Genomic DNA, 23608 nt, shown 5'->3' with positions numbered 1-23608 from the left:
TGCATTTACTGTCCACAAATGAGGGTTCAGTAAATTTAGAGTCAATTTTGTATTGTATTTCTGTGATTGAATGCTGAATAGTTTATTTATGCTCTGTTTATTTTTTCAGCCTTGATAAATTGCACACTGCACTTTCTGAGTTATGTTTCTCTATAAATTATGTACCAAACATGGTGGTTTGGGAACATACCTTTACACCACGAGAATATTTGACTTCTCATCTGGAAATCCGCTTTACTAAGTAAGAAAGAATATAAACTTTTGTTTACTGGTTCAGTTAATGAGTTTATTGTGTGTTTTTACTATCTACTTAGAGTTTTGCTTTATGAAGAAAAGCATATTTCACTTAGATTCTTACACTAACTAGTTGTACAATGGACAAATAATTGATGCCTATGAGCCTTTTCTTTTTTAAAAGTCTTTAAAAGCAGGAAAAACCTGTTTTTCATAAAGTATGTTTCAGCTGGCAGGTGATAATCGTGAAATCAGTTTAGAAAGTTTTAGCTAACATTTAAAGAAAGAATAGAGAAAGGGAAGCAAAGATGGAATAAAAAGGAAAAATAGTATACTGCATATAGTAATATAAATATTGCTTCATGAAACTTTATATATGTACATTAAGTCCTCAATGTCATTGATAGATTCTTAGAAACTGAATAATTAGCAAGTTGTATGAAAGATTAAAAACAATTTTACTGTATAGAAATAAGATATAAGCAAAAGGTCAGTTCTTAGGGCTTTTTTTTAAAAAAAAAATATTTTGGGCTATCCCTTGCAGAACTCAGGGCTTCAGGGCTTACTCCTGGCGATGCACTCAGTTATCACTCCTGGTAGTGCTCAGGACCTTGTAGGTTGCCAGGGTCCTGAGTTGGCCAGCACTCTGTCCACTGTACTATCTCTCCAAACCCCTCTTGCATATTTTTGGTAACAAAAATATTACCAAACTAGTAATAAAGACTGAATACTTGTAACAATAAATAATCATTTATATTCATTTGCATAAATGATTCCAACCTTATCAGTTTAAGATAATGGATGGTTTTGGCCCCTAACCAGCTAACTCAGATACAAGGCAAGAACCAGTACTGGACAACTTATAGGATTTACTACTCAAGAATCTCATGCCCTGGGACAGTTTAGACTTGCCCAGTAACCGAATTAGCAAAAATTTTGGAGGAAACCTCATGTAGACATGGGAAAAGTGTACAGTGGTCCTAACAGCTTATCAGCCTGCTATTCCTAACCAGTAGTGGATTTAAACAACTTTTATCTGTGGACCTGCCTTATGTATATACTGAGATTTCATGCTAGATACATGTAAGATATTATAGTGACTCACAAATATTTTAAAACTTCAAGACTAGGTGAATTCTTGAGTCTTTTCTGAATTCAGATCTGTTCACTAGAATTCTAGATTCTTAAGGTATACAAATTCTAATTAGTTTTATAAGTTATATATGTTTGTGTATGCTTCTTGAAATGATGGTATATATAAGTCAGAGATCTTGCAATCTCTAGTAAATGTTGCTTCAGCATTTTCCCAAAGTTTCGTACGTACTTGACAAGTTTTCTTAAAGTCCTTAAAGCCAAATAAAATAATGCTGGAGGGTTTTCAAACTTCCATAGTGAACAAATAACATTTGCATTTGTACTATATACTAAATCTTGTGTTAAGTAAGATAAGTAGTTTCTGATACTACTATAATGTTTAAAAAGCTAAGATTAAAGTTGGGTGAGAAGACTATAGAGAACAAAAATAGGAAAATTTAAAAGTGGGCATTGAGTTAGGTGTTAAGTCATCAGTTGAGTAAAATAGTGTCTGGTGCTAAAGACTGCCTTTGCTATCCTTTAGTAAGGCAGGTACCCTGACAGTGAAGCTCCAAATACTCTCAGAATTAGATTGTGGTATTTATTATCCCAACTGTAATGTATAGTGATGGGTTGAAGGCAGAGTTAAGAATACAGTTACCTTGTTTTACCATTTTCAACAGTCTGGCCCATTAATCCACAGAGAAACTGATGTTCAAATAGCTTGTAAATATTAAAAGGTTGATTTGTGTTCATCGCTGAATAGAACTTAGGGGCTTTATCTTTACACAAAGACAACCATTTTTGTATTGAGTTGGATTTGCTTGAACTTTTCATTGTTACCTCTGAAAGCTGTCCTTAAAAATAGTTCAGAAAATTAAATGTTTTAAAAAATAAGGTGTTTAAAAATCTAATGCTCAAAAACGTGAAATAGGGAAGACAATATTAAAAAACAGTGATTTAGGAAATGATTTTCAGAATTACCTTTTTTTTCAGGCTTGTACAGTTTGTCTTGGGATGTAAACAAAATAAAACTATGTTTGGGGAACTTTAATTAAAGAACTATTTACTTTTTTGTTTGTTGCTTTGCTTTTACTGTCACGCTTTTTATTGAGAGGCTGATGGTGAGTCTCACACTAGAACAGAGGTTCCCAGCATATGTGGCCTATTGCCTGCCCCCCCTTTACAGAAAAAAAAAAATTACTCCGTTGCTCACCCCTTACCCTGTGCTCTTCCTTCAGAAATTACCTTCTTTGTGTGAACCAGCAGCACCCCTGGTTGCACCCATGTTTACTACTGCTATGCCCTCGTGGTTCCAGCACACCGCTCCCCCTCCCCCATGGGCAGAATCTCCACTTGGGAAACACTGCCTTTGACCCATCACTATCAAAGTGACCTAATCATTTTTCTAGCCTTAGTTTTTTTCATCTGTGAAATAATGGTGCTAATTCCTTTATTAGTAAAGTACCAAGCAGTGTACCATGCAGTGCTGGAGTTGGAACTTAGGGCTATAACCATTCTAAGCAGGAACTCTTCAATTTAGCTTCCTTCTGACTCCTTAGAGCATGTTTTTATTTCTGATATCTTTTGAATGTTAAATCACTTGCATTCCATTTCATTGTAGTTTCTAGGTGTTCATTCTTTGTTATTTTTTGTTTCATTTTAGCTTCTGTTATTTTTTGTTTAATTTTAGCTTCAACATTTCTTTAGAAGATGTTGATAATTTCATAGTTCTCTAAAAGCCATTTAAAGTTAATTTGATTGCTTAGTAATTAGAATAACTTATTCATATAAATTTAGAAAGCCTGATCTTGTAACTTTATTCCCTCAGGTCAATTGTTGGAATGACTATGTATAATCAAGCTACACAGGAAATTGCAAAACCATCAGAGCTTCTAACAAGTGTAAGAGCATACATGACTGTACTTCAGTCAATAGAAAACTATGTGCAAATTGATATTACAAGAGTATTTAATAATGTTCTTCTTCAACAAACACAACATTTAGACAGTCATGGAGAGCCAACCATTACAAGTCTGTACACAAATTGGTAAGGAACACATTTAGAAATGTGGAGTGATATGAAGTTTCTTTGTAATTGTACTGCTTAGGAAAAGTTAAATTTTTGTGAAAAGTATTATTCAGTTGTAAGTAAACATAAAATTGTACAGAGAATTCATTTCATAATTTTAAATTAAATAGTTTCTTGGGGCTGGGGGGTAGGGATAGAAACAAATAGTTTCTTCTAGTTATAAATTTACTTTTCTCCTTAGGTATTTGGAAACTTTGTTAAGACAAGTCAGCAATGGCCACATAGCTTATTTTCCTGCAATGAAAGCATTTGTCAACTTACCTACAGAAAATGAGTTGACATTTAATGCAGAGGAATATTCTGACATATCAGGTGAGTTCTGCTATGATATGTTCTAGGGAATTAAGAAACTGATACTTTTGATTTATGATTCTGATATTGAAAGATTACTTTAATTCAGTTATATGAATTATCAGACCTTACATCTCTTTGATTTCACTTTGCATTTGTTATCTTTTCTGTTAGAAAAGTATTAATAATTTAATAATTTGATTCTATAATGCAGTGTACCAATATGTTAATATCTATTTTCTTGAAGTATTTGTCTGCTCAAGTAAAATATAATTACTTTTTTTTTTCCCCCCAGAAATGAGGTCCTTATCAGAACTGCTGGGCCCTTATGGTATGAAGTTCCTCAGTGAGAGCCTTATGTGGCATATTTCATCACAAGTTGCTGAACTTAAGGTAATATAATTTAGTTTATCAACTATAGATGTTTTTAAATTAAAGCAAATTATATTATTTGACATATATTAGTCTTTGGCTTGGAGTCTATATCCAGTGGTGCTCAGGAACTTCTCTTTGTGCTCAGAGATCTTTCCTGGTAGTGCTCAGGGAACCATATGGTGCTAGGAATCAAACTTTAGTCTTCTCACGTAAAGCATGCTTTGCTACCCTGACCTTTAAATAGCAAGTTTATGTAATTCTGTTTATGTCATTCTCATTCTGTTTACAGATGAGAAAATTAAAGATGTGAATTAATTTGTAAAAACTCATTATTTCTTAACACCCGTGAGAAAGACCATATTAAAAATTCTATCAAAGTCATGTTTGAATTAGTTTGTGAGGGTTTTACTTCCCACAATTATGGTACAGAAATTATTAAGCTCCTTTTTCTTTTCTATTTTTTTAACCTTAAACTTTTATTGGTTTCCTAGGACAACAGCATGGAATCAGAACAGCTTATTTTTCTTAATATATTCTGGGTCACACCCGATGATGCTCGGGGGTTACTCTTGACCCTGCACTCAGGAATAATTCCTGGAGGTGCTGTCAAGACCATATGGGATTGAACCCAGTTGGTCACGTACAAAGCAAGTATCTTACCCACTATATTACCTCTCAGGCCCCAGGAATTACAGTATCGTTGAGATTTTTTTGAGGTCGACTCCTTAGCCCTGCTAGTGTGGACCTGAAAGGTTTTTTAGTTTAGCACTATGGTGTTGGGGTTTGGTGCTTCTTGTTGCTTCTGAGGATCATGAAGTACCAAGGATTGAACTCAGGACCTCACACATAGCAGGCACGTCTTCCACCTCTTTCAGCCATATCCCCATCTGTGCACTGTGCACTGTCGTCCCATTGTTCATCAATTTGCTCACGCGGGCACCACTAATGTCTCCATTGTGAGACTTATTGTTACTGTTTTTGGTATATTGAATACCACCACGGGGAGCTTGCCAGGCTCTGCCATGCAGGCAGGATACTCTAGGTAGCTTGCCAGGCTCTCCAAGAGGGACGGAGGAATTGAACCCAGGCTGGCCTCATGCAAGGCAAGTGCCCTACCCACTGTGCTATCACTCCAATCCTGCTATTGCTCCAGTCCTTTATATATGCATATATATATGCATGTATCTATATATATCCCCATCAGTCTTTATTTTTCCTCTGTTTTGTTCCAAACCTAGTGGCATTCAGGAGTTTCTCCCTTTAGGCAACTCAGGAAACCATGTGGTGATAGGGATTCGAATCTTGGTCTTCCAGGACATGCATGCAAAGTATTTGTACTGACCCTTTGAGTTATCTCTGACCGCATCATTTTTTTTAACCAATATTTAAATTGTCAAACAACATATGGTTACATCTTTTTATTTTTAAAATCTCACATTGTTTTAGTTCCTGTCTTAGCTGAAGACTTTAATGTTTCAAGTAATAGTTTTCTGTGCAAACAGAAAATAAAGCTTCTTGATTTTTAATGCTTTTGAATAAAGCGTATCATGACATGGTCAGCACTGCATGTTATACTCATGGCTAAAAAAGGTGGGGAGAGGTTTATTTCTTTTTTGGGGGAAAAAAAACAGCCAATCTTTTTTCCTATTAAACTTCTTGGGTTGTTGCCTATTGTGTTAATTTCTCTTTGTTTTGGCATTTTACAGATCAGTTTTCGTAGTTTTTCAGATTCCTAGGAGTTTTTTTTTTTTAATGAATTTTTAAATATGAATTGTGCCAGGAATTTTAAACTTTTTAATAGAAAACCCAGCATTTATTTCAATTTTATTTTCATAAATTGTTCATAGTAATTGATTACATTCAGTATTTCAACACCAGTCACCAATCCTACCACCCATTACCCCTCCCCTCCATATTATTTCAAATTTTCTCACCCCCACTAAAGCCTGCCCCACAGGCTGATGCTAAATAATTTATTTTGTATTGCTTGTTATGAATAGTATAGGATGTCGCTCGACTGCTTTTGTGGCCGTACGCTCCTGGATCTCTGAAACTTTAAATTGGGGTCCGGAGACATCTCTGTGTCGAGCTGCCATCTCCAGGTTTATTGGAGAGTCCCTGGATCTTCGCCTTTAATGCACTTCAATGGTGCCCGGAGGCAGTTTTTGGGTGTGACTGCCAGCACCCTGGATGGGCAGGGAGAGGGGGAAGGGAGGCCCATCCATACCCACCTCCATGTGGTCTGGAGTTTTCAGTCACTGGTCCTGGGTACCCGGGTTCTTCTTCCGGAGGTTCGTGACCACTGGGGTTCATCTGGAGTAGGCGGGAAGAGAGAATGCCTGCTCCATCTGAGACGCCCCAGTGAAATCAGCTCTGCACGGGTCCGGGGCCATCCCTGTCTTCCGAGATTCATTCGTGAGTCTCGGGCTCTTCTCTGTTAATAACCAACATTTTTTTTTTTAAGGTACTCTTCATTTGTTTTACTCATTTGTCTTAGTTTGTTTTAAATCATATTATTGGTAATTCCTAGTGCTACTTATTTCAGTGTGTATCAGTGATATTAGAGATACTAGTCCCTGGCTTTGTGAGAACTCTGGTTTAGGATGCAATTAAGAAAGAAAAGAGAAAAATGTACAAACTACACTTCCAGAAGGAAACATTTATTATTTTTTTTTGTAAAAGTAATATTGCAAAGAAAAAATGCTCTTTGAAGTATATTTCCCCAGGTCAGTAGCAGCATTGCTTTGGAACTTGTTGAAAGTAGATAATCTTTCATCTGCTCATACCTGTTAAGTCTAAGACTTAAGTGGGGCTTGAGCCCAGCGCTATGTGTATTAGTATATTTTAACATCATTCAGATCTTTCTAGTTTACTCCACAGACTGGGAACCTTTATTTTTACATTATCTATTTATTTAGAGGAGTTTTTTTTGTGTGGGGAGGGGGATCAGACCCAGCAGTGCTCAGGGCTTACTCCTTTCTCTGTGCTCAGGGATCATTCTTGGCAGTGCTCAGGGACCATATGGTGCCAGGGATCAAACCCAGGTTGGTAGCATTGCAAGGCAAAGCGCCCTGCCTGGCTGTATTAAAGCTCCAGCCCCAGAACCTTTGCTTTAGGGAGAAAGGTCATAGTCAAATCTAGTTATAAAGTCTTGAATTACAAATTATAAGAATGGCATAGTATGAATAATAAAGGCAGATGACACAGGTACTGGGCAACAGTGCAGTAAGTTGAAAGTCTTGCTTACTTCTTTGTTGTTTTAGAAACTGTTTACTGCTTTCTGGGCTTATCTCTGCCAGAATTAGATACAAAGTCTCTGATTTAACTGTCTTTGTCTTATAGTCTTTAAAAGGAGCATTTTACAGTACTTTTAAAAATGAATTAATACTTTTCTTACATAACCATTCTTTACTCCTTTGCCTTATTTTTGCTCCTTTCTTCTCCCCTTCGGTTTTCTCCATAACTAAAAAAGAAGTAGCGTTAACACTTCCATTTTATAACTTACATTGGGAAGCATGTTACTATGTTGCTTTATTATAATTCCCATGTAGTGGAACCATATCCCAACAAGTCATCCTTTTTCTAACTGTAAACACACAGGCACGTGTGCACACAAACAGTATATATATATTTATATATACATAAATATATGTATACATACATAATGCATATATAAAAAACCATAGACTGTCTTTTACCACATAAGCAAGCTTTTTTTGATTGGTTGGAATTCGTTGCTCTATATCCATTTCAGTGTCTGTTTTTTATTATTGGTGCTATACTGTGTTTAAGCATAAGATTTTTCTTTATCCTACCATCTTTATTACTTTTTTAAAAATTTTTTCTTGAATTTTCAAATTGAACAACAGTTGATCTAATGTAAATAATTTTAAGATATTTTCATTAAAATAACAGAACTTTATAATGTAGTATATCTGATTTTCATGAATATGGTTTCTGCCTGATACAGGATTTTTTTTTTTCTTTTTAGAAACTTGTGGTGGAGAATGTCGATGTGCTAACACAAATGAGGACCAGCTTTGACAAACCAGACCAGATGGCTGCACTCTTTAAAAGATTATCATGTGGGTAACTGATGATATTTTTTAAAATAAATATTAAGAAAGCTTTGACAGTGGGTATTTAGCTTCTGCTCACATTTCATAGGCATAAATAAAAGTAGTAGATTAAGAAAAGTTTTCAAGTTTATGAACAGGACTAGAAAAGTAATGCATTCAAAGGATTGTTTAAGTATCTGGCCTATATTTTTCACAATTTTTTTTTCTTTTTGTAACCATAGTCTTAGTGCATGTGTACTAAGATACTAAAAGACTATTCTTATTTATTAGTTTATGAATCCATTAAGTATAACCTGGAAAGTAGGACTGGGAATATGACTTCATGTATGGTTTCCATGCCCCAAACCTAGGATTCTGTTCTTTCCCCACAAAAAAATAGTAATGTTACGCATCTAAGGTAAACCAACTTTTGATTGAGCCTGTAGCTTTCTGTTTTATTTGGGGGCCACATCCAGCTGTGTTGAGGGCCTGCTCCCTGCTCAGTGTGGGGAATTTGCTCCCTGTGAAATCCAGACCTCTCTCATACCAAACATGTACGCAGGCCCCAACCTGTATCCTTCTAGCACTATGGAGTGCTAGAAATAGTTAAAAATATTTAAAGATACTGTTTTTTGCTCATGTGGAAAGTGTAATATTTTTGTGCTATACATTACTACTACTATCATCATTCTGATATTATTTTGATTTATGCAGGCTTATGATGAAGATTAAAGTAAGCCATATACATTTGGGCCAGAGAATAATATAGCAGGTAGATACTTGCCTTACATGTGGCAGTTTCATCTCCAGCACCCATGTGATCCCCAAGCTAGTAGGCAAGACTGATCTCTGAGTATAGAGGTAGGAGTACGTCCTGAGCACCATCTGGTGTTGCCCCAAAAGCAAGCAAAAAAAAATTCTTTTTTTTCTTAAATAAGCTAATTTTAGGATGTAGAAAATCAAAACAGTTCATTTCTGCTCATTGAAGGGGACACAGTTAACAGTTCTCTATACAACTTTCTAGAGATATGTTGTATATATTTGTATGTTCTTCCACGTACATATATACACCTGTGTATATCTATGTATGGGTATAAAATTTGGATACACACATGGTTTTTTCCTCACATAAATAGGATTATTCTCTTAATTTTCTTGACAATCTGTTTGGATTGTTGCTTAAAGTCTAAATGAGTGGTGTTTAACCTTATTTACACATGAGGATCAGGATTGGTCATTACACTGGTGATAGAAATACATTCTGTTTATATCTGGGCTTTTATTGCATAGTAGACTTTTTGCATAAAGGGGTTATTTATATAATTGGTAGTTTTACAGACTGTGATGATACTGATACTTTTGCCTTTTCTTGATTTTAAAACCAAGTTTCAATATTGAAAGTGTAAGACTAAATTTCAGAATAAAATGCTCTCTAGCCAGAATGCACATATTCATTAATAGTTTTCTTACCTTGCCAAAACTGCTCATAATGATGTTAATGCTCTTTTGTTTTGTTTTGTTTTGTTTCTTGATTCTTCTTGAGACAGTATCTTAAAAATTTAGCATCTCCAAGTCCCAAAACTATTTGAGTTTTAGACTTACGTCAACACTGACAAACTGCTTCTTTGTCTCTCTCCTTCTTCCTGTCTCTACTCTTTTTAAGATAGGATTGTATAGGTAGCTGCTTTTATGATTATTTTAAGATTGTGGTAAACCATCCAAACTAGTGTTTTTCAATCTTTCTGTGAACTGGCATATACTGGTGTATGGGCTGGTAGCTGAAAATTACTGATCTAGACAATTTCATAGAATAGAGTGCACTCTGCTTGAAGTAAATTATAGTTACTTTAATAGCCTTTGTCTCTTTAATTATTTGTGATAATCAGATTGCTATTGTGTCTTTTGTTATGGGAATTATTGAGTTTTCTCTGAGGTTAAGAATCCAATTCATATATTTGTGTTCTTTTTTTTCCCTCCCTTCTTTCAAATTTAGCTGTTGACAGTGTTTTGAAGAGGATGACAATAATTGGTGTAATTTTATCCTTCCGATCATTGGCACAAGAAGCACTTAGAGATGTAAGACACTTAGTATAAATACATATTCTGTATCCAAATAATCCCTTTTAATATACTGGAAAATAAGTTTCTCTTTAAATTTTTTGTTGGAAATGATTAAATTAAATTTCCAGTTTTCATAATTAATGTAAAGCATATAGAAATTGGTTTTGTTTTGTTATTTTGGTGGCAAGGATAGATAATATAGACCAATATAAAGCACTTAATTTGTTTATATGATTTATTCCCTGACACCAAATAGAGGAACAACAAATAACTATTTTTTTAACTATTGAAATTTATATTTGAATTTTATTTTATTTTATTTTATTTTTTTGGTTTTTGGGTCACACCTGGCGATGCACAGGGGTTACTCCTGGCTCTGCACTCAGGAATTACTTCTGGCGGTGCTCAGGGGACCATATGGGATGCTGGGATTTGAACCCGGGTCGGCAGCGTGCAAGGCAAACGCCCTACCCGCTATGCTATCACTCCAGCCCCCTTGAATTTTATTTTTATATCAAAATTAAATCTATATTTTTTATCAAGGAGCATAAATTGCTTGAATTCATTCTGCTGTTCTTTGTTTGTTTTTGTTTTGTTTGTTTGGAGGCCATACCTGGCAGTACTCTGGCAAGGCAAGCGCCTTACCCACTGTACTGTCTCTCCACCTCCAACTCTTTTAAACTTTACATTAAGGTGTATTCACTTTTTGCTTATACATACAGCTTGTCATCAAATAAGTTTTTGATTTTAATATATGCTTTTAAAAAATAGTGAAATAGTGCTGGGGGAAAAGGCAGCTCAGATAGAGAAGGGACCACCAAGTAAAGGGTGCTTGGAGGGCCCACACGGGGTGGGAGATATGAGCTGAAAGTAGACTGTAGACCAAGCATGATGGGCACTCAATATTTATATTGCAAACCACAACACCCAAAAGGCGGGGGAGGGGGGAAGAGAGAGAGAGAGAGAGAGAGAGAGAGAGAGAGAGAGAGAGAGAGAGAGAGAGAGAGAGAGAGAGAGAGAGAGAGAGAGAGAGAGAGAGAGAAAGGAAGAGAGATAGAGAAAGAGAGAGAAAGAGATAGAGAGCAAAAGGGAATTCCCTGCCACAGAGGTGGGTTGGGGTTGGGGGAATGGCGTTGGGGTGGTGGGAGGGATACTGGGATCATTGGTGGTGGAGAATGGGCACTGGTGGAGGGATGGGTACTCGATCATTGTATGACTGAAACACAAGCACGAAAGTTTGTAAGTCTGTAACTGTACCTCATGGTAATTCATTTAAAAATTAAAAAAAAATAATAGTAAACTAAATACAAAAGAAAAAGGAAAAATATATGTAACATAAAAAACATAGTAAAATAAGATCTGGGGAGATAAGCAGTGGGTGAGGTGCTTACCTTGTTCATAGCCCACTCTGGTTCAATTTCTGGCATCCCATTTGGTGTCCTGAGTACTGCCAGGAGTTTCTCCAAGCTCAGTAACCCCTGAGCATCACAGGGTGTGGCCCAAAAATCAAAAGAAAATAGAAAAATACTTTTTATAAAATAGAATTGGTAAGAAGAAAAATGCCTGCCATAAAGCAGGCAGGGAGGGAAGGTAACTGTGAACATTGGTGGTGGGAAATGTACACTGGTGAAGGGACATGTGTTGAAAAATGATGATTGAAACCCAATGATGGACAATTTTGTAACTATCTCACAGTGATTCAATTAAAAAATAATTTTAAAATATTGGTGATAGTTAATAAACTTATTGACTATCATTTAAAAATGACTATTTTCTTATTTGTTCTCTTGCCTAGGTATTATCCTACCACATTCCTTTTCTTGTAAGTTCAATTGAAGATTTCAAGGATCACATTCCAAGAGAAACTGATATGAAGGTAATATAAATTTTCAGTGGATTTTTACTATTTTAAAAATAAAGTGGTACTGAAGAGTACAGAAAGTAAGTCACGTTCCTTGCGTTAAGCTTATCTTGGTTCAATTCTCAATACTGAGTATGGTCCCCCTTGCTCATCAAAAGTGATTCCTGAGTGTAGAACCAGTACCTTTTCAAAATGCGTCTTTAAAAGCTTAACATCCAGGGCCAGAATTAGTACAGGAGATAAGGCAGTTGGTTTTGCATACAACCTATTCGGGTGTGAATCCCGGGCACTACGTGTGGTTCTCTAGTCAGTGGTCAGTCCTGAGCTTAAAGACAGGAATAGCCCCTGACTATCTCTGGGTAAGGTCCCAAACTTTATCCCCCTTGAAAAAAGTATCCCCAAATATACAAAAGTGCAATTCAGTACCCAGATGTCTACTGCCATTGACATATATTATGAAAGCTATTTTTCTCTGATGATCTATATTGAAATTGATTGGAAATTAATATTTTTGTGCATGGTCATAAAGCAAAACAAGGAAAATAAGCCAGTGAAATTCCAGTTTTGTTTTGAAACTAAATTCAGTATTTTTAAGAGTTGATGTTGAAATTTTTTTTATTTTCTTGTTTTCCTTTTCGGTCACACCCAGCGATGCTTAGGGGTTATTTCTGGCTCTGCACTCAGGAATTACTCCTGGCGGTGCTCAGGGGACTATATGGGATGCTGGGAATTGTACCCGGGTTGGCCGCGTGCAAGGCAAATGCCCTATCCCTGTACTATCACTCTAGTCCCGATGTTGAAAATTCTTATAAAAATTAAAATATAATTACAGGCTGTACTTTTAAATTTGGGGTTGTTTGTTTGTTTGTTTGTGTGGGGGACACACACAGTGGTGCCTAGCGCTTACTGCTAGCTCTGCACTTGAATCATTTCTGGTGAGCTATGGAGACTAAATGTGGTGCAAGGAATCAAACCTGGGCTGGTCATGTGCAAGGTAAGTGTACCAACACTACCTGTTGTACAATCTCTGTGACCACATACTTACAATTTTTTTTTAATATCCTTTTGTGGTTTCTGTTTGGTTTTTGGTTTTGGTTATGGATTTGGGTTTTTTCTGGGCGGTGACCTCACCTGGCAGTCAGTACTCAGGTGCGAATAGTTAGGGGTAGCTTCTGGCAGTTTGCAGGAGACAGTGTAGTTCTAAAGATCAAACTCTGGCCTCCTCCCTGCAGAGCGTTCATTGACCTATTAACCAGATAATAGTTCATTGCATGAATTTATTAGATTTTTCTATTAGTTGGGGAAGCATACTTTTCCCAATTTTTGGCTGTTTATAAATGCTAAGGTGAATGAATGTCCATGTGCACTTTTCTGTGGCCAGACATCTTCATTTCTCCTCTTTATATTTTTGGAGTAAAATTGTTTTCCTATGAAAGTTAATGTTTAGCTATTTCAAGAAACCTTTTTATTTACTTATTTTGGTTTTGTCACCACACCTGGAAGTGCTCAGAAATTACTTCTGGCTTAGTGCTCGAAAGGGGACCATACAGTGCTGGGAATTAAACCGAGGGCCTCACACGTACAAGTGAAGTCCTGTACTGCAGAGTCATATCCCTCACCTGAAAAAAACATTTTTTAAAAAAAAAAATAGTCTTTTAAATTGTACTTTGGAGGCCAGGACATGTTTCCTTTAAGTTTGGGGGCTGCACCTGACTGTGCTTAGGGCTTACTCCTGGCTCTGTGATCAGGGGTCACATAGCAGTGCTTGGGTGACCATATGTAGTGCTGGGGATCAAACCAGTTGACTGCTTGCAAGCATCTTAACACCTGTACTATCTCTCTAGCCCCTAAGTAGTGTTTATTATTTTATTTTGCTCACTTCTGGGCATGTGGCACATCTAGCTGTTCTCATGGGGTACTCTTGGCTCTGTGCTCAGGGATCAATCTGGCACTACTCAGGGGAACATATGGGTTGCTGGGTGTCTAACCTAGGTGCATTTTTGCCCTGTTTGTGACTGTGGTACATTTTTAATTTTTGTATGTGGATTAATGAATCTCAAAGAGCTTTGTATATTATTTGATCCATTGAGATGATAGAATTTTACTTCATATTACTTATTGTTGTTACACTATGAAAAATAGCAAATTTTTTGGTGCTTTTTGTAACAGATACTGAGCAGTAAGATTTGAAATCCTTGTGTGATGCTAAAAAATTTTTCATTGTAAATTTAAATTAATACTCCTTAAGTACTTACTTACTATACATGTACGATGTCTGGCAGTGTTTCAACCTCTAGCACTTTCCCAAATAATTTACCACATTCACCGTAATCACTGTCATCCCATTGCTCATTGATTTGCTCGAGCAGGCACCAGTAACGTCTCTATTGTGAGACTTATTGTTACTGTTTTTGGCATATTGAATATGCCACGGGTAGCTTGCCAAGCTTTGCCATGTGGGCGAGATACTCTCGGTAGCTTGCCAGGCTATTCGAGAGGAGATTTAATTTACCACATTAATGAATATAATTAAATATTAGGCCACTTTGATTTTTTTTGACATTTTTAAATAATAGACATATGTCTGGTTATTTTGATTCACTTGTTTCCGTTTATTCATGTCTATTGACTTGTTATTTTATGTCTGTGTTTCCATGAAGAGTAATAAGTTTAGAATAATTCTGTTGAAATTTGCCAGAGAAAGTAAATACCTATTATTTGATCTAATGGTGGGACATTATAAACAGCATTCATGAAGTACTAAATTAGCTATTTAGTGTATGTATGCTGTTACTGCTTTAACCAGATTTTTAAAGTATTTTAATGTTAATGTATGCAGTCTCAGTGGTATCTTGATTTTTATTAAAATAAGATTTTTGTAATGGGTTAGAATATTTCTAGTATGTATTACTTATTACATATTTTTTATTAGGTTGCCATGAATGTGTATGAGTTATCATCAGCTGCTGGATTACCTTGTGAGATTGATCCTGCTTTGGTGGTCGCTCTCTCCTCACAAAAATCAGGTAAAGTGCATTAATAAGTATATCGGAGTTTTATTAAAAATCTCAGGGTGTACAGATGTGTACCCAGGTGTGAATACTTGTTCAAATGTCTGCTGAACATTAATCATTTTTGTTGGAATGTATCAATGCAGTTAAGACAAAAATCTCTGTATTCTGGCACTTACATTATAGCATAATTATCATGCAGAGAGCGGAGCCGAAAGGCTAAGTGAAATTACTAAGGCCATTTATTACAGAAGCAGACGTGGGGGGGATTGGGGTCTGAACCAGGGGACACTGCTGATTTTAAGAGGTCCTGAGGAGAAGAAACCACTAACAAAAACCATCTCTAGAAGAACCAGAGATGGAGAAACCTCAGGGAACCCTGGACCAGTTTTCAGGGAAGTGGAAATCCCCTACGTGGAATTCAGTTGTGATGCAATTATAATAGGCTTGTGCAGCCTTTGAGACAGCAGGCTGATTACAGAGGGCTTAAGAGAGTTTAGGTAGGAGAAAAAGGAATTTCTCTTTTTTTAGAAGTTTTCTCTAAGTTTTACTCTAAAAGGGAGTAAACAATGAAATAAAATAGTAGTTGGAAGTTGGAGTAAAATCCATAGGATTTCTTTTTTAAGATGTGGAAGTAACAGCATTAGTATGTTGATGAGATTTTTCAGTACATAGCAAGGTTGATATATTTTAAAAAAATGTTTGGCTTCTCTTGAACTATTGCTCTCCATAAATATTTTGAGCATTGTTACATAATATTAAACATTTTAAAGGATTTTAAGGCCAACTCTTAGAGGACTCTAGGTATATCTAGATTTGTTGGCCAAGTAAATAAGATTTTAGGTTGCCCACTTTCATCTTACATGGTATTTATTTCATTTTAACCTTTTTATGCCTTGCAATATATTATGGTCCATGATCACTATTTTTAATAACCAAATTTTAAAAACATGTTGACTTTTTTAATTCAATTTTTATTTGTGTGCTAGGGACAGTAGCGTAATAAGAAGTTCCTAGTACAATAAGTGCCTAGATAATAACAATTTGAGTACTCATTAAAATATTCTAGAAAAGGTTATAATTAAAAAGTTAAGTCATCTCCATTTTTATTTATAACATTTTTTCTGTTTTTCAAAATGAGACTGTTAAAAATCCAGTCCACTCTCTGAATGTTAAATTTTAGAGCAGTTTCATATTTAAAATTTTTTTAATGATTTTTACAGTACCATTTATGAGAAAACATAATTTTATAAGTTTCATGTAATTTTCTTCTAAAAATTTCATAAGTTTAATAAAATTTTCTTCTAGAAAAGTTGTCAGTTTTAATTAGGAGATTTTTGGGTTCCTCTTATCCTGATATTTTTGCTATGTAGTCTTATGAACAATTAAAAAAAATTGATTAGAGGTTTTGTACATATCTGAGTAGTTAACAGTAAACAATAGTAATGTGTACTGTTTTTATTTATTCTGTATTTGTTGGAATAAAATTGTCATCAGCTTTATAAAATCTCAGAAAATACACTGTACAAAAATTAAAATTTCTTTTCTCTTATTTGAACTATCCTTTCTTAAGTGATCTTGAAAAGTTTACCTCGTTTTATCTTAAACTTTTCTGCTTTAGAAAACATAAGCCCTGAAGAGGAATATAAAATTGCCTGCCTTCTCATGGTCTTTGTGGCGGTGTCTTTGCCAACACTGGCCAGTAATGTGATGTCTCAGTATAGTCCTGCAATAGAAGGTAATAGTGGTTTAAAATTGTTTTGTCAATGGAAATTTCATGAGTATTAAGCTAACAGATACTGTTTAGTAATTTTTTTTTAATAATAGGATGTGGCTGAACGACTTACAAGCTGTGTAACCTTAAATAATCTTATTTTTAATTTTCTAAATGCTAATTTCCAGATGTTTGAAATGTGTGTATGTGAGTCTGCGTGCCTAAATGTATGTGTAAGGTAATGGTGAGACTTTCAGAATTATTTTATCGACTAAATGGGAAAATGTAAAGTAGCTAAGCACATCTTTAAGTTTCTTAAGATACTGTAAAATTAATGTTTTAGGGGATTTGAAATTGTGTCCGTTTAGCACTGACAGTCATTTGTTGCTCTTACTACACTTGCTTTAAAAGTATGTGCCTCTTGAAGGGGAAGTAAGGTTATGTATAGCCTGACTTTAATTTTAATCATACCATGCAGTCAGTTCATTTGCCTTCTGTCTATTATTTCATGTTTTATAATCACATAGAAACCACAAACATTATTTTCACTTTTTTTCAGGTCATTGCAATAACATACATTGCTTGGCCAAAGCTATCAACCAGATTGCTGCAGCTTTGTTCACAATTCACAAAGGAAGCATTGAAGACCGTCTTAAGGAATTTCTGGCGGTAAGTATCATAGCAGGGGCTGGAGTGATAGCACAGCAGGTAGGGCATTTGCCTTGCACGAGGCCGACCCGGGTTCGATTCCTCTATGCCTCTGAGAGAGCCCGGTAAGCTACCGAGAGTATCCTACGCACGTGGCAGAGCCTGGCAAGCTCCCTGTGGCATATTGAATATGTCAAAAATAGTAACAATAAATCTTATGATAGAAACGTTACTGGTGCCTGCTCGAGCAAACCTATGATCAGTGGGATGACAATGATACAGTGACAGTGAAGTATCATAGCACAGCTAAGACATTTTACAAAGAAAAATCAGAGCACTAGAGAGATAGTACATGGGTGCTTGCCTTGCCTGTGGCTGACCCCAGTTTTTATCCTTGGTGCCACGTAATCCTTAAGAATTGTTAGGTGCAGACCTGGGTGGTTCCTCAGCATCAGTGGGGTGGCCTGGGGAATCCCACAGGCTCTGAGCAGAAGCTGTCCTTGGGCCCTTGGCACTGAACCACTAGCCTAGGTGGCTGCCAGTCCTCTAGAGGGCCCCCCAGACTTCCCGAGCACTGCTTGGGACACCCAAAGAAAGAATACTAAAAGTCACAATTTTGAGTATAGTAATTTTTTGTTTGTTTATGAAGAGAGAAACAGTTGAAGGCAGGGTATTAAAATACCAAGTAGTAGTTTTTTTCCTTGTTTGATTTTTGTATAGGGGTTACATAGCAGTGTTTATGGCTTACTCCTGGCTCTGGCTTAGCGATCACCCTAGCAGGGCTAAGCAATCCATATGTTAGGCTCGGGATCGAATCTAGTTTGGCCGATTGTGAGACAGGAGCACTTCTCTGTATAGCTCCTTAGCCCTGAGTATTTCTACTTTTTTTAAACCGATCAATCTTAAAGAGATAAAAGTTAGACCATGGAAAATTGAAGCAACTAGAAAAATGTTCCTTCAGAATTGTTATGTTTTTCTTAATTCCATTTATTTAAAAAAGATTGTAAATAGTGGCCAACTCAAAAATTGAAAAACTGCTAGCTACAAGAGGGTAGTGGTGCTTAGTCTAGCCCCATGCTTACCCAGGGACAGTAGTAGCTTCTGGTGCAGTAGAGGGCACTTCCTGATTTTTGTTCTCTCCAAGAAGGTAGATTTCCAGTGAGGCACGAGGTAGGTTTTCCTTTTTCTGAAAAGAGGAAGGAGCATGTAAGTTTGGGAACCTCTGCTCTAGCTTCATAAAATCATGGCTTCATTTCTATGTCCATTGTAGCTCATTTTTCCACCCTCTATCAATGTATTCTTTATTTTACTGAAAAGAAAGATGTACCATAGTATACCTGGAACTTATTTTCACATTATAAATTCTGTTAATATTTTTTAATTTGTAAAGCAAATACTAAATTGAGGGAAAACATTGCTTTTCAGAGAAAAATTTTAATTCTTTTCAGTCTCTTTTCTTTGTCAAGGTTTGTCGTATTCTCACAGTATTCCCATTAATTGAAATTGTGAAACTTTCTAATTTTAGAATTTAAAATAATATAATTAATACAGATATTTGGATAAAAAAATAGTTTAAAAATATTTTTCAAAGATATTTGAAAAAAATGTTGTATGTTTATTTTTGAGTGTTGGGATTGACCTAAAGCCTCATATATGTGAGATATGTAGTACACTACTGAACTACAGCTCTTGTCCCCAAAATTCAGTTTTAAAAGACCAACAAGATCATTTCTTTAAGTGTATTTTATCGTTGCATCTGTTCACACTTCAGTTCATCTCTAAATATTCCTCGATTGTGGAGAATCTAAGCTCATTTTGTTACTTTTTAGTAGCTGTATTATATATCACCAGTAAATGATTGAAAGGTGCAAAAAACAGTGTAGAAATGACATATGTACCTATATGTTCATTGCAGCACTGTTCACAAAAGCCAAAATCTGGAAACAACACAAATGCCCTAGAACAGATGACTGGTTAAAGAAACTTAGGTACATCTACACAGTGGAATACTATGCAGCTATTAGGAGAGATAAAGTCATGAAATTTGCTTATAAATGGATAGACATGGAGAGTATCATGTTAAGTGAAATGAGTCAGAAAGGGAGGGACAGATATAGAAGGACTGCACTCATTTGTGGAGTATAGAATAACATCACATGAGGCTGACACCCAAGGACAGTAGATACAAGAGCCAGGAGGATTGCCCCATAGCTGGAAGACTGCTTCATGAGCGGAGGGGAGAAGGCAGATGGAATAGAGAAGGGATCACTAAGAAAATGATGGCTGGCGGAACCAGTTGGGGTGGGAGATGTGTGTCGAAAGTAGATAATGGACCAAACATGCTGACCTCTCAGTGTTGTCTGTGTTGCAAGCCATAATGGCCCAAAGTAGAGAGAGAGTATGGGGAATATTGTCTGCCATGGAGGCGGGGCGGGGGGGGGAGGGTGGGAAACGGGGGACATACTGGGGATATCGGTGGTGGGGAATGTGCACTGGTGGAGGGATGGGTTTTTGATCATTGTAAGATTGTAACCCAAACATGAAAGCTTTTAACTATCTCGCAGTGAGTCAATAAAATTAAAAAAAATTTTTTTTTAAAAAAGAATAAAAAGGTGTTGCAAGTTAAGCATACTGAAAGTATACCAATAACTTTGAATATTTTATTTTAAATATTTAAAATGTATTCTTTCAAGCTTGCATCTTCCAGTCTACTGAAAATTGGCCAGGAGACAGATAAAACAACAACAAGAAATAGAGAATCTGTCTATTTACTGCTAGATATGGTAAGTGTCATGTTAATTTTTGCTAACAGTGAAAGTGCCAGTCCCTCCTGATAGCCTTTTTTTGGCATTTTACCAATTAAATAACAGCCAAAGTTCATCCCAGCCCACACTTTTCTGAAGATTACTATAAATATGCAATTCTTTCCTATATTTTATCATAATAGTCATAAAAATCAGAAAACAGCAGAATAAAAGATTATTACCACCTGTAATGGAAAAAATGAAATTTTTTTGAAGTATGTTGGAGCCACACCTGGTGCGCCTTGCTAGTTTCCTAGTGCTCGGCCCACCTGGCCCAGGGTTGGTGCGGAGGACCATGCCGTGCCAGGCCTGTGCTACATAGACATCTCCGGTGCCAAATGGGAAACTTTTTCCCAGTGCAGTTTTTCAGTCCATTTAAAAACATTTGGGTTTTATTTGATCACTGTATCCATTTCTCTTCTAGTTTTCAAAGTTTTCTGTTTTCTTACTCCATTCAGACATCTAATAAAATTTTTTTATAATTCTGTGTGCCCCTAGTGAGATCTTCGTTTTCAGTTCCTGGCTCTTCCTGGTACTTCCTTCACCTGCAGAGACCTTTGTTCTCCTACTGATTCATTACCCACAGCACCTCAGATCATCTTCCACATACACTTTTCTAATGCTTTGACCTACATTACTCTTTGTCCCATTTGAATTTGTATAGAATTCATAACTGTCCTCTTTATTACTCTTGGTCTTATTCTTGCTTTTGCTTTCTAGCTTATTCTTGGGTCCCCAGTTAGATCTGATGGTATGGGCCATGTACATTCTTGATATGTTTATTTTTTTATTATGTCTGATATATGATTGAGGGCATGACAGTGCTTTAAAATTTCCTGTTGATGAAACTGATTTTATCGTAGGCATTGCTTTTGATAGTCTGCACCCTGGCACATATATATTTCAGGTTTTAAAATAATTGCTAATGAGAACAATTTAGAATTGATGGTTTACAAGTTATTAATTATTTCCATTGAATATAGCTAATTTTGATATATTATTTGGAATGTTTTTTTCAGATTGTGCAGGAATCACCATTCCTAACAATGGATCTTTTGGAATCTTGTTTTCCGTATGTCTTGCTGAGAAATGCATACCATGCTGTCTACAAGCAAAGTGTTACGTCTTCTGCATAAAATACCTACTTAATGAAGACAAGCACGTATTTTCTGTTGCCTCGGTTTTACCTATAAACAGTGGCACTATTTTATCTTAAGGCCTGAAGACTAGTTTTGTGGATTACAGATTTCTTTCTTATGGTTGTGTTTTCTGATCATTTGTTTCTTAATATGGTTGTACTGCAGTATACTTGGTTGATTTACATTGCACATTTACTGTACTCATTAAAATTATAATTTTAGAGTATCATTTGAAAAACATACATTCTTTATGTTTTTGATATTTGATAATGAAAAGAAACTTTTGCTTGTTTATTTCTGAAAAAGAATTGTATTTAGTGATTATTTTAGATAGTGATAATATAGCATCATCTGTGTGTAAATTATTTCATATAGGGAAGACTCTGATCTGTACCTACGGTTCTAATGAAAACAAAAAAATTGGATGTGCATTTCTGTGCTGTTATGAATACATTTCTACTTTATTTTGGAACATTTGCCAAACTAAATACTGTACCACTGTATAACATTAAAAATGTTAAAGGACTGCTTAGCGCTAGAAGCAGATTATGTCCAGAAATTCTAAAACAGCAGCATATGTTGTTGCTTGTATAAAGCCTAGTGATAATTTTTAGACTAACTTCCATGGTGCCCTGTTGGCATTAGCACTACCATTGCACCCTGCTGTATAATAAATAATCTTAGCATTTACCAATTGTTGATACAAATGTTAGTCCCTAACCACTTTTTATATGTTTTAAATTTTTGAAATTCAAGTGTACCTGCCATAACATAAAATAAACACTAGACTATCACATTTTGAATGATTTCTTTAACTGAGATCCTCAGAATTTTATTCAATACTGTGTTTCTTTAACTGAGATCCTCAGAATTTTATTCAATACTGTGGCTTTTTTTTTGTTTGAAATAAACTTTAAGACTATCCTAATAGAGCGCTTGATCCTAAATCTATTACAAGATCTGTTTAAATATTTCAAAAAGCATTCCACCAAAAAATAACAAACCAGAAAATAAAATCTTTCAACACTAAAAGTCTCAGAAACTAAAAAAAATTGGTATGCCATCAGATTGCTAACTGATATCCATGATTTTAATGGGCAGTTACTTGAAAGAATAAAAAAAGAAACTGAAGACAGCAGGGAAAAAGTGAAAAGTTGTTGCTAACTACTGTTTGATTTGTTGAAGGAGGAAAAAGGCATCAAGTACTATTTATTGCTGATGGCTGACATGGAGGACAAAACACTTCATTTAATTAAAAAACTAACCAGTTATATTGCTCTTTCAGCGTTGATGTCTGCTTTTCTTCATCCACTGCACTCCTCCCCTTATTTTTCCGTGCTGTGGTTCAAAATTAGGGCCTCATAAATGCAAGTGCTTTGCCTCTGAACCACATCACGAGCTGATAAAAGTATTTAACAACTTGATATTTGAATATCAAACTGACCTATATTCAGGGACTTAACTGTGAATACACGGGTAATTTGTATTAAGAAAGAAAAAGAACTGCCTATGAATTCAGTGATGTTTTTCTTTGGCTATAGACTGGAATGATGCAGAGATAACGAGATTATCCTGATCTTCTGTCTGTTTCTTTTGTTGGTTTTTTTGTGTGTGGATTCTTCAGTCTGTACTTAATGTAGAGAATAGTTACTATCTATTGAAAAATCTGGCAGGTGCCCTGAGAATTTTTTTTTTTTAAGGAAGAAAAAATTTAATGGAATAGTTTCATACTTGAACTAGCCAGATTATACAGTGAAACTAAGATTAAATGTTATTTTAAATTGTTCCTATTCTAGTGTGGTAGTAACTTTATTTTCCTTTTATAAAAACTGTGTGATAGCTATCTCTGGAGTCTGGCTCCTCAGCCCGGGAATTCTAATGTGGATCGCCACAAGTTTGGTTAGTGAATTCCTGGTGAACACAGTCTCTTTCTAGAGACTGGGGGTGAAACAGCTATAAAAGTTGGTTGGGGCAGAGTGGCTTGAGGTCTAGCAATCAGCAGCAGCAGCTCCTTGGGTATAGATCTTGGGACTGTGTCCATGCCCACAGGGGCAGGGATGGAACCACACCAGCATTGAGTCACAGCAGCTGGTCACCGTGCAGGAGCAGGTGTGAATCCAGTTTCCCCAAAGCCGCTCTGTGTAGGAACAATTGAATGATTGGGCAGGATGAAGGCCTTTAGATTGGCAATCAGTACCTCCTTGGAGCACTGAGCACTTGCAGAGTAAATGATAGATGCCTCTTGT

At 35.9% G+C, this 23608-nt stretch overlaps 1 protein-coding gene across 4 annotated transcripts in view; it reads left to right on the top strand.

Annotated features, from left to right (window-relative positions):
• NCKAP1 (NCK associated protein 1) overlaps positions 1 to 23148 on the top strand; it is an 88308-nt gene extending 65160 nt beyond the window's left edge. For all 4 annotated transcript variants that reach the window (XM_055120146.1, XM_055120145.1, XM_055120144.1 and 1 more), the window contains 12 exons: positions 110 to 241; positions 3140 to 3358; positions 3582 to 3712; positions 3987 to 4084; positions 8058 to 8151; positions 10118 to 10200; positions 11981 to 12061; positions 14979 to 15072; positions 16679 to 16795; positions 17331 to 17440; positions 20113 to 20202; positions 21243 to 23148. In XM_055120146.1, the coding sequence (XP_054976121.1) occupies positions 110 to 241; positions 3140 to 3358; positions 3582 to 3712; positions 3987 to 4084; positions 8058 to 8151; positions 10118 to 10200; positions 11981 to 12061; positions 14979 to 15072; positions 16679 to 16795; positions 17331 to 17440; positions 20113 to 20202; positions 21243 to 21359 (1366 nt within the window). In that variant the 3' untranslated portion in view covers positions 21360 to 23148. The remainder of the gene's footprint in view (positions 1 to 109; positions 242 to 3139; positions 3359 to 3581; positions 3713 to 3986; positions 4085 to 8057; positions 8152 to 10117; positions 10201 to 11980; positions 12062 to 14978; positions 15073 to 16678; positions 16796 to 17330; positions 17441 to 20112; positions 20203 to 21242) is intronic.
• The last annotated feature ends 460 nt before the right edge of the window (positions 23149 to 23608 follow it).

The sequence above is a fragment of the Sorex araneus genome, chromosome X, assembly GCF_027595985.1.
Source record: "Sorex araneus isolate mSorAra2 chromosome X, mSorAra2.pri, whole genome shotgun sequence".
Taxonomy (NCBI): domain Eukaryota; kingdom Metazoa; phylum Chordata; class Mammalia; order Eulipotyphla; family Soricidae; genus Sorex; species Sorex araneus.
Note: the sequence above shows the minus strand (reverse complement) of the source record. Positions and strands in the feature narration are given on the sequence as shown.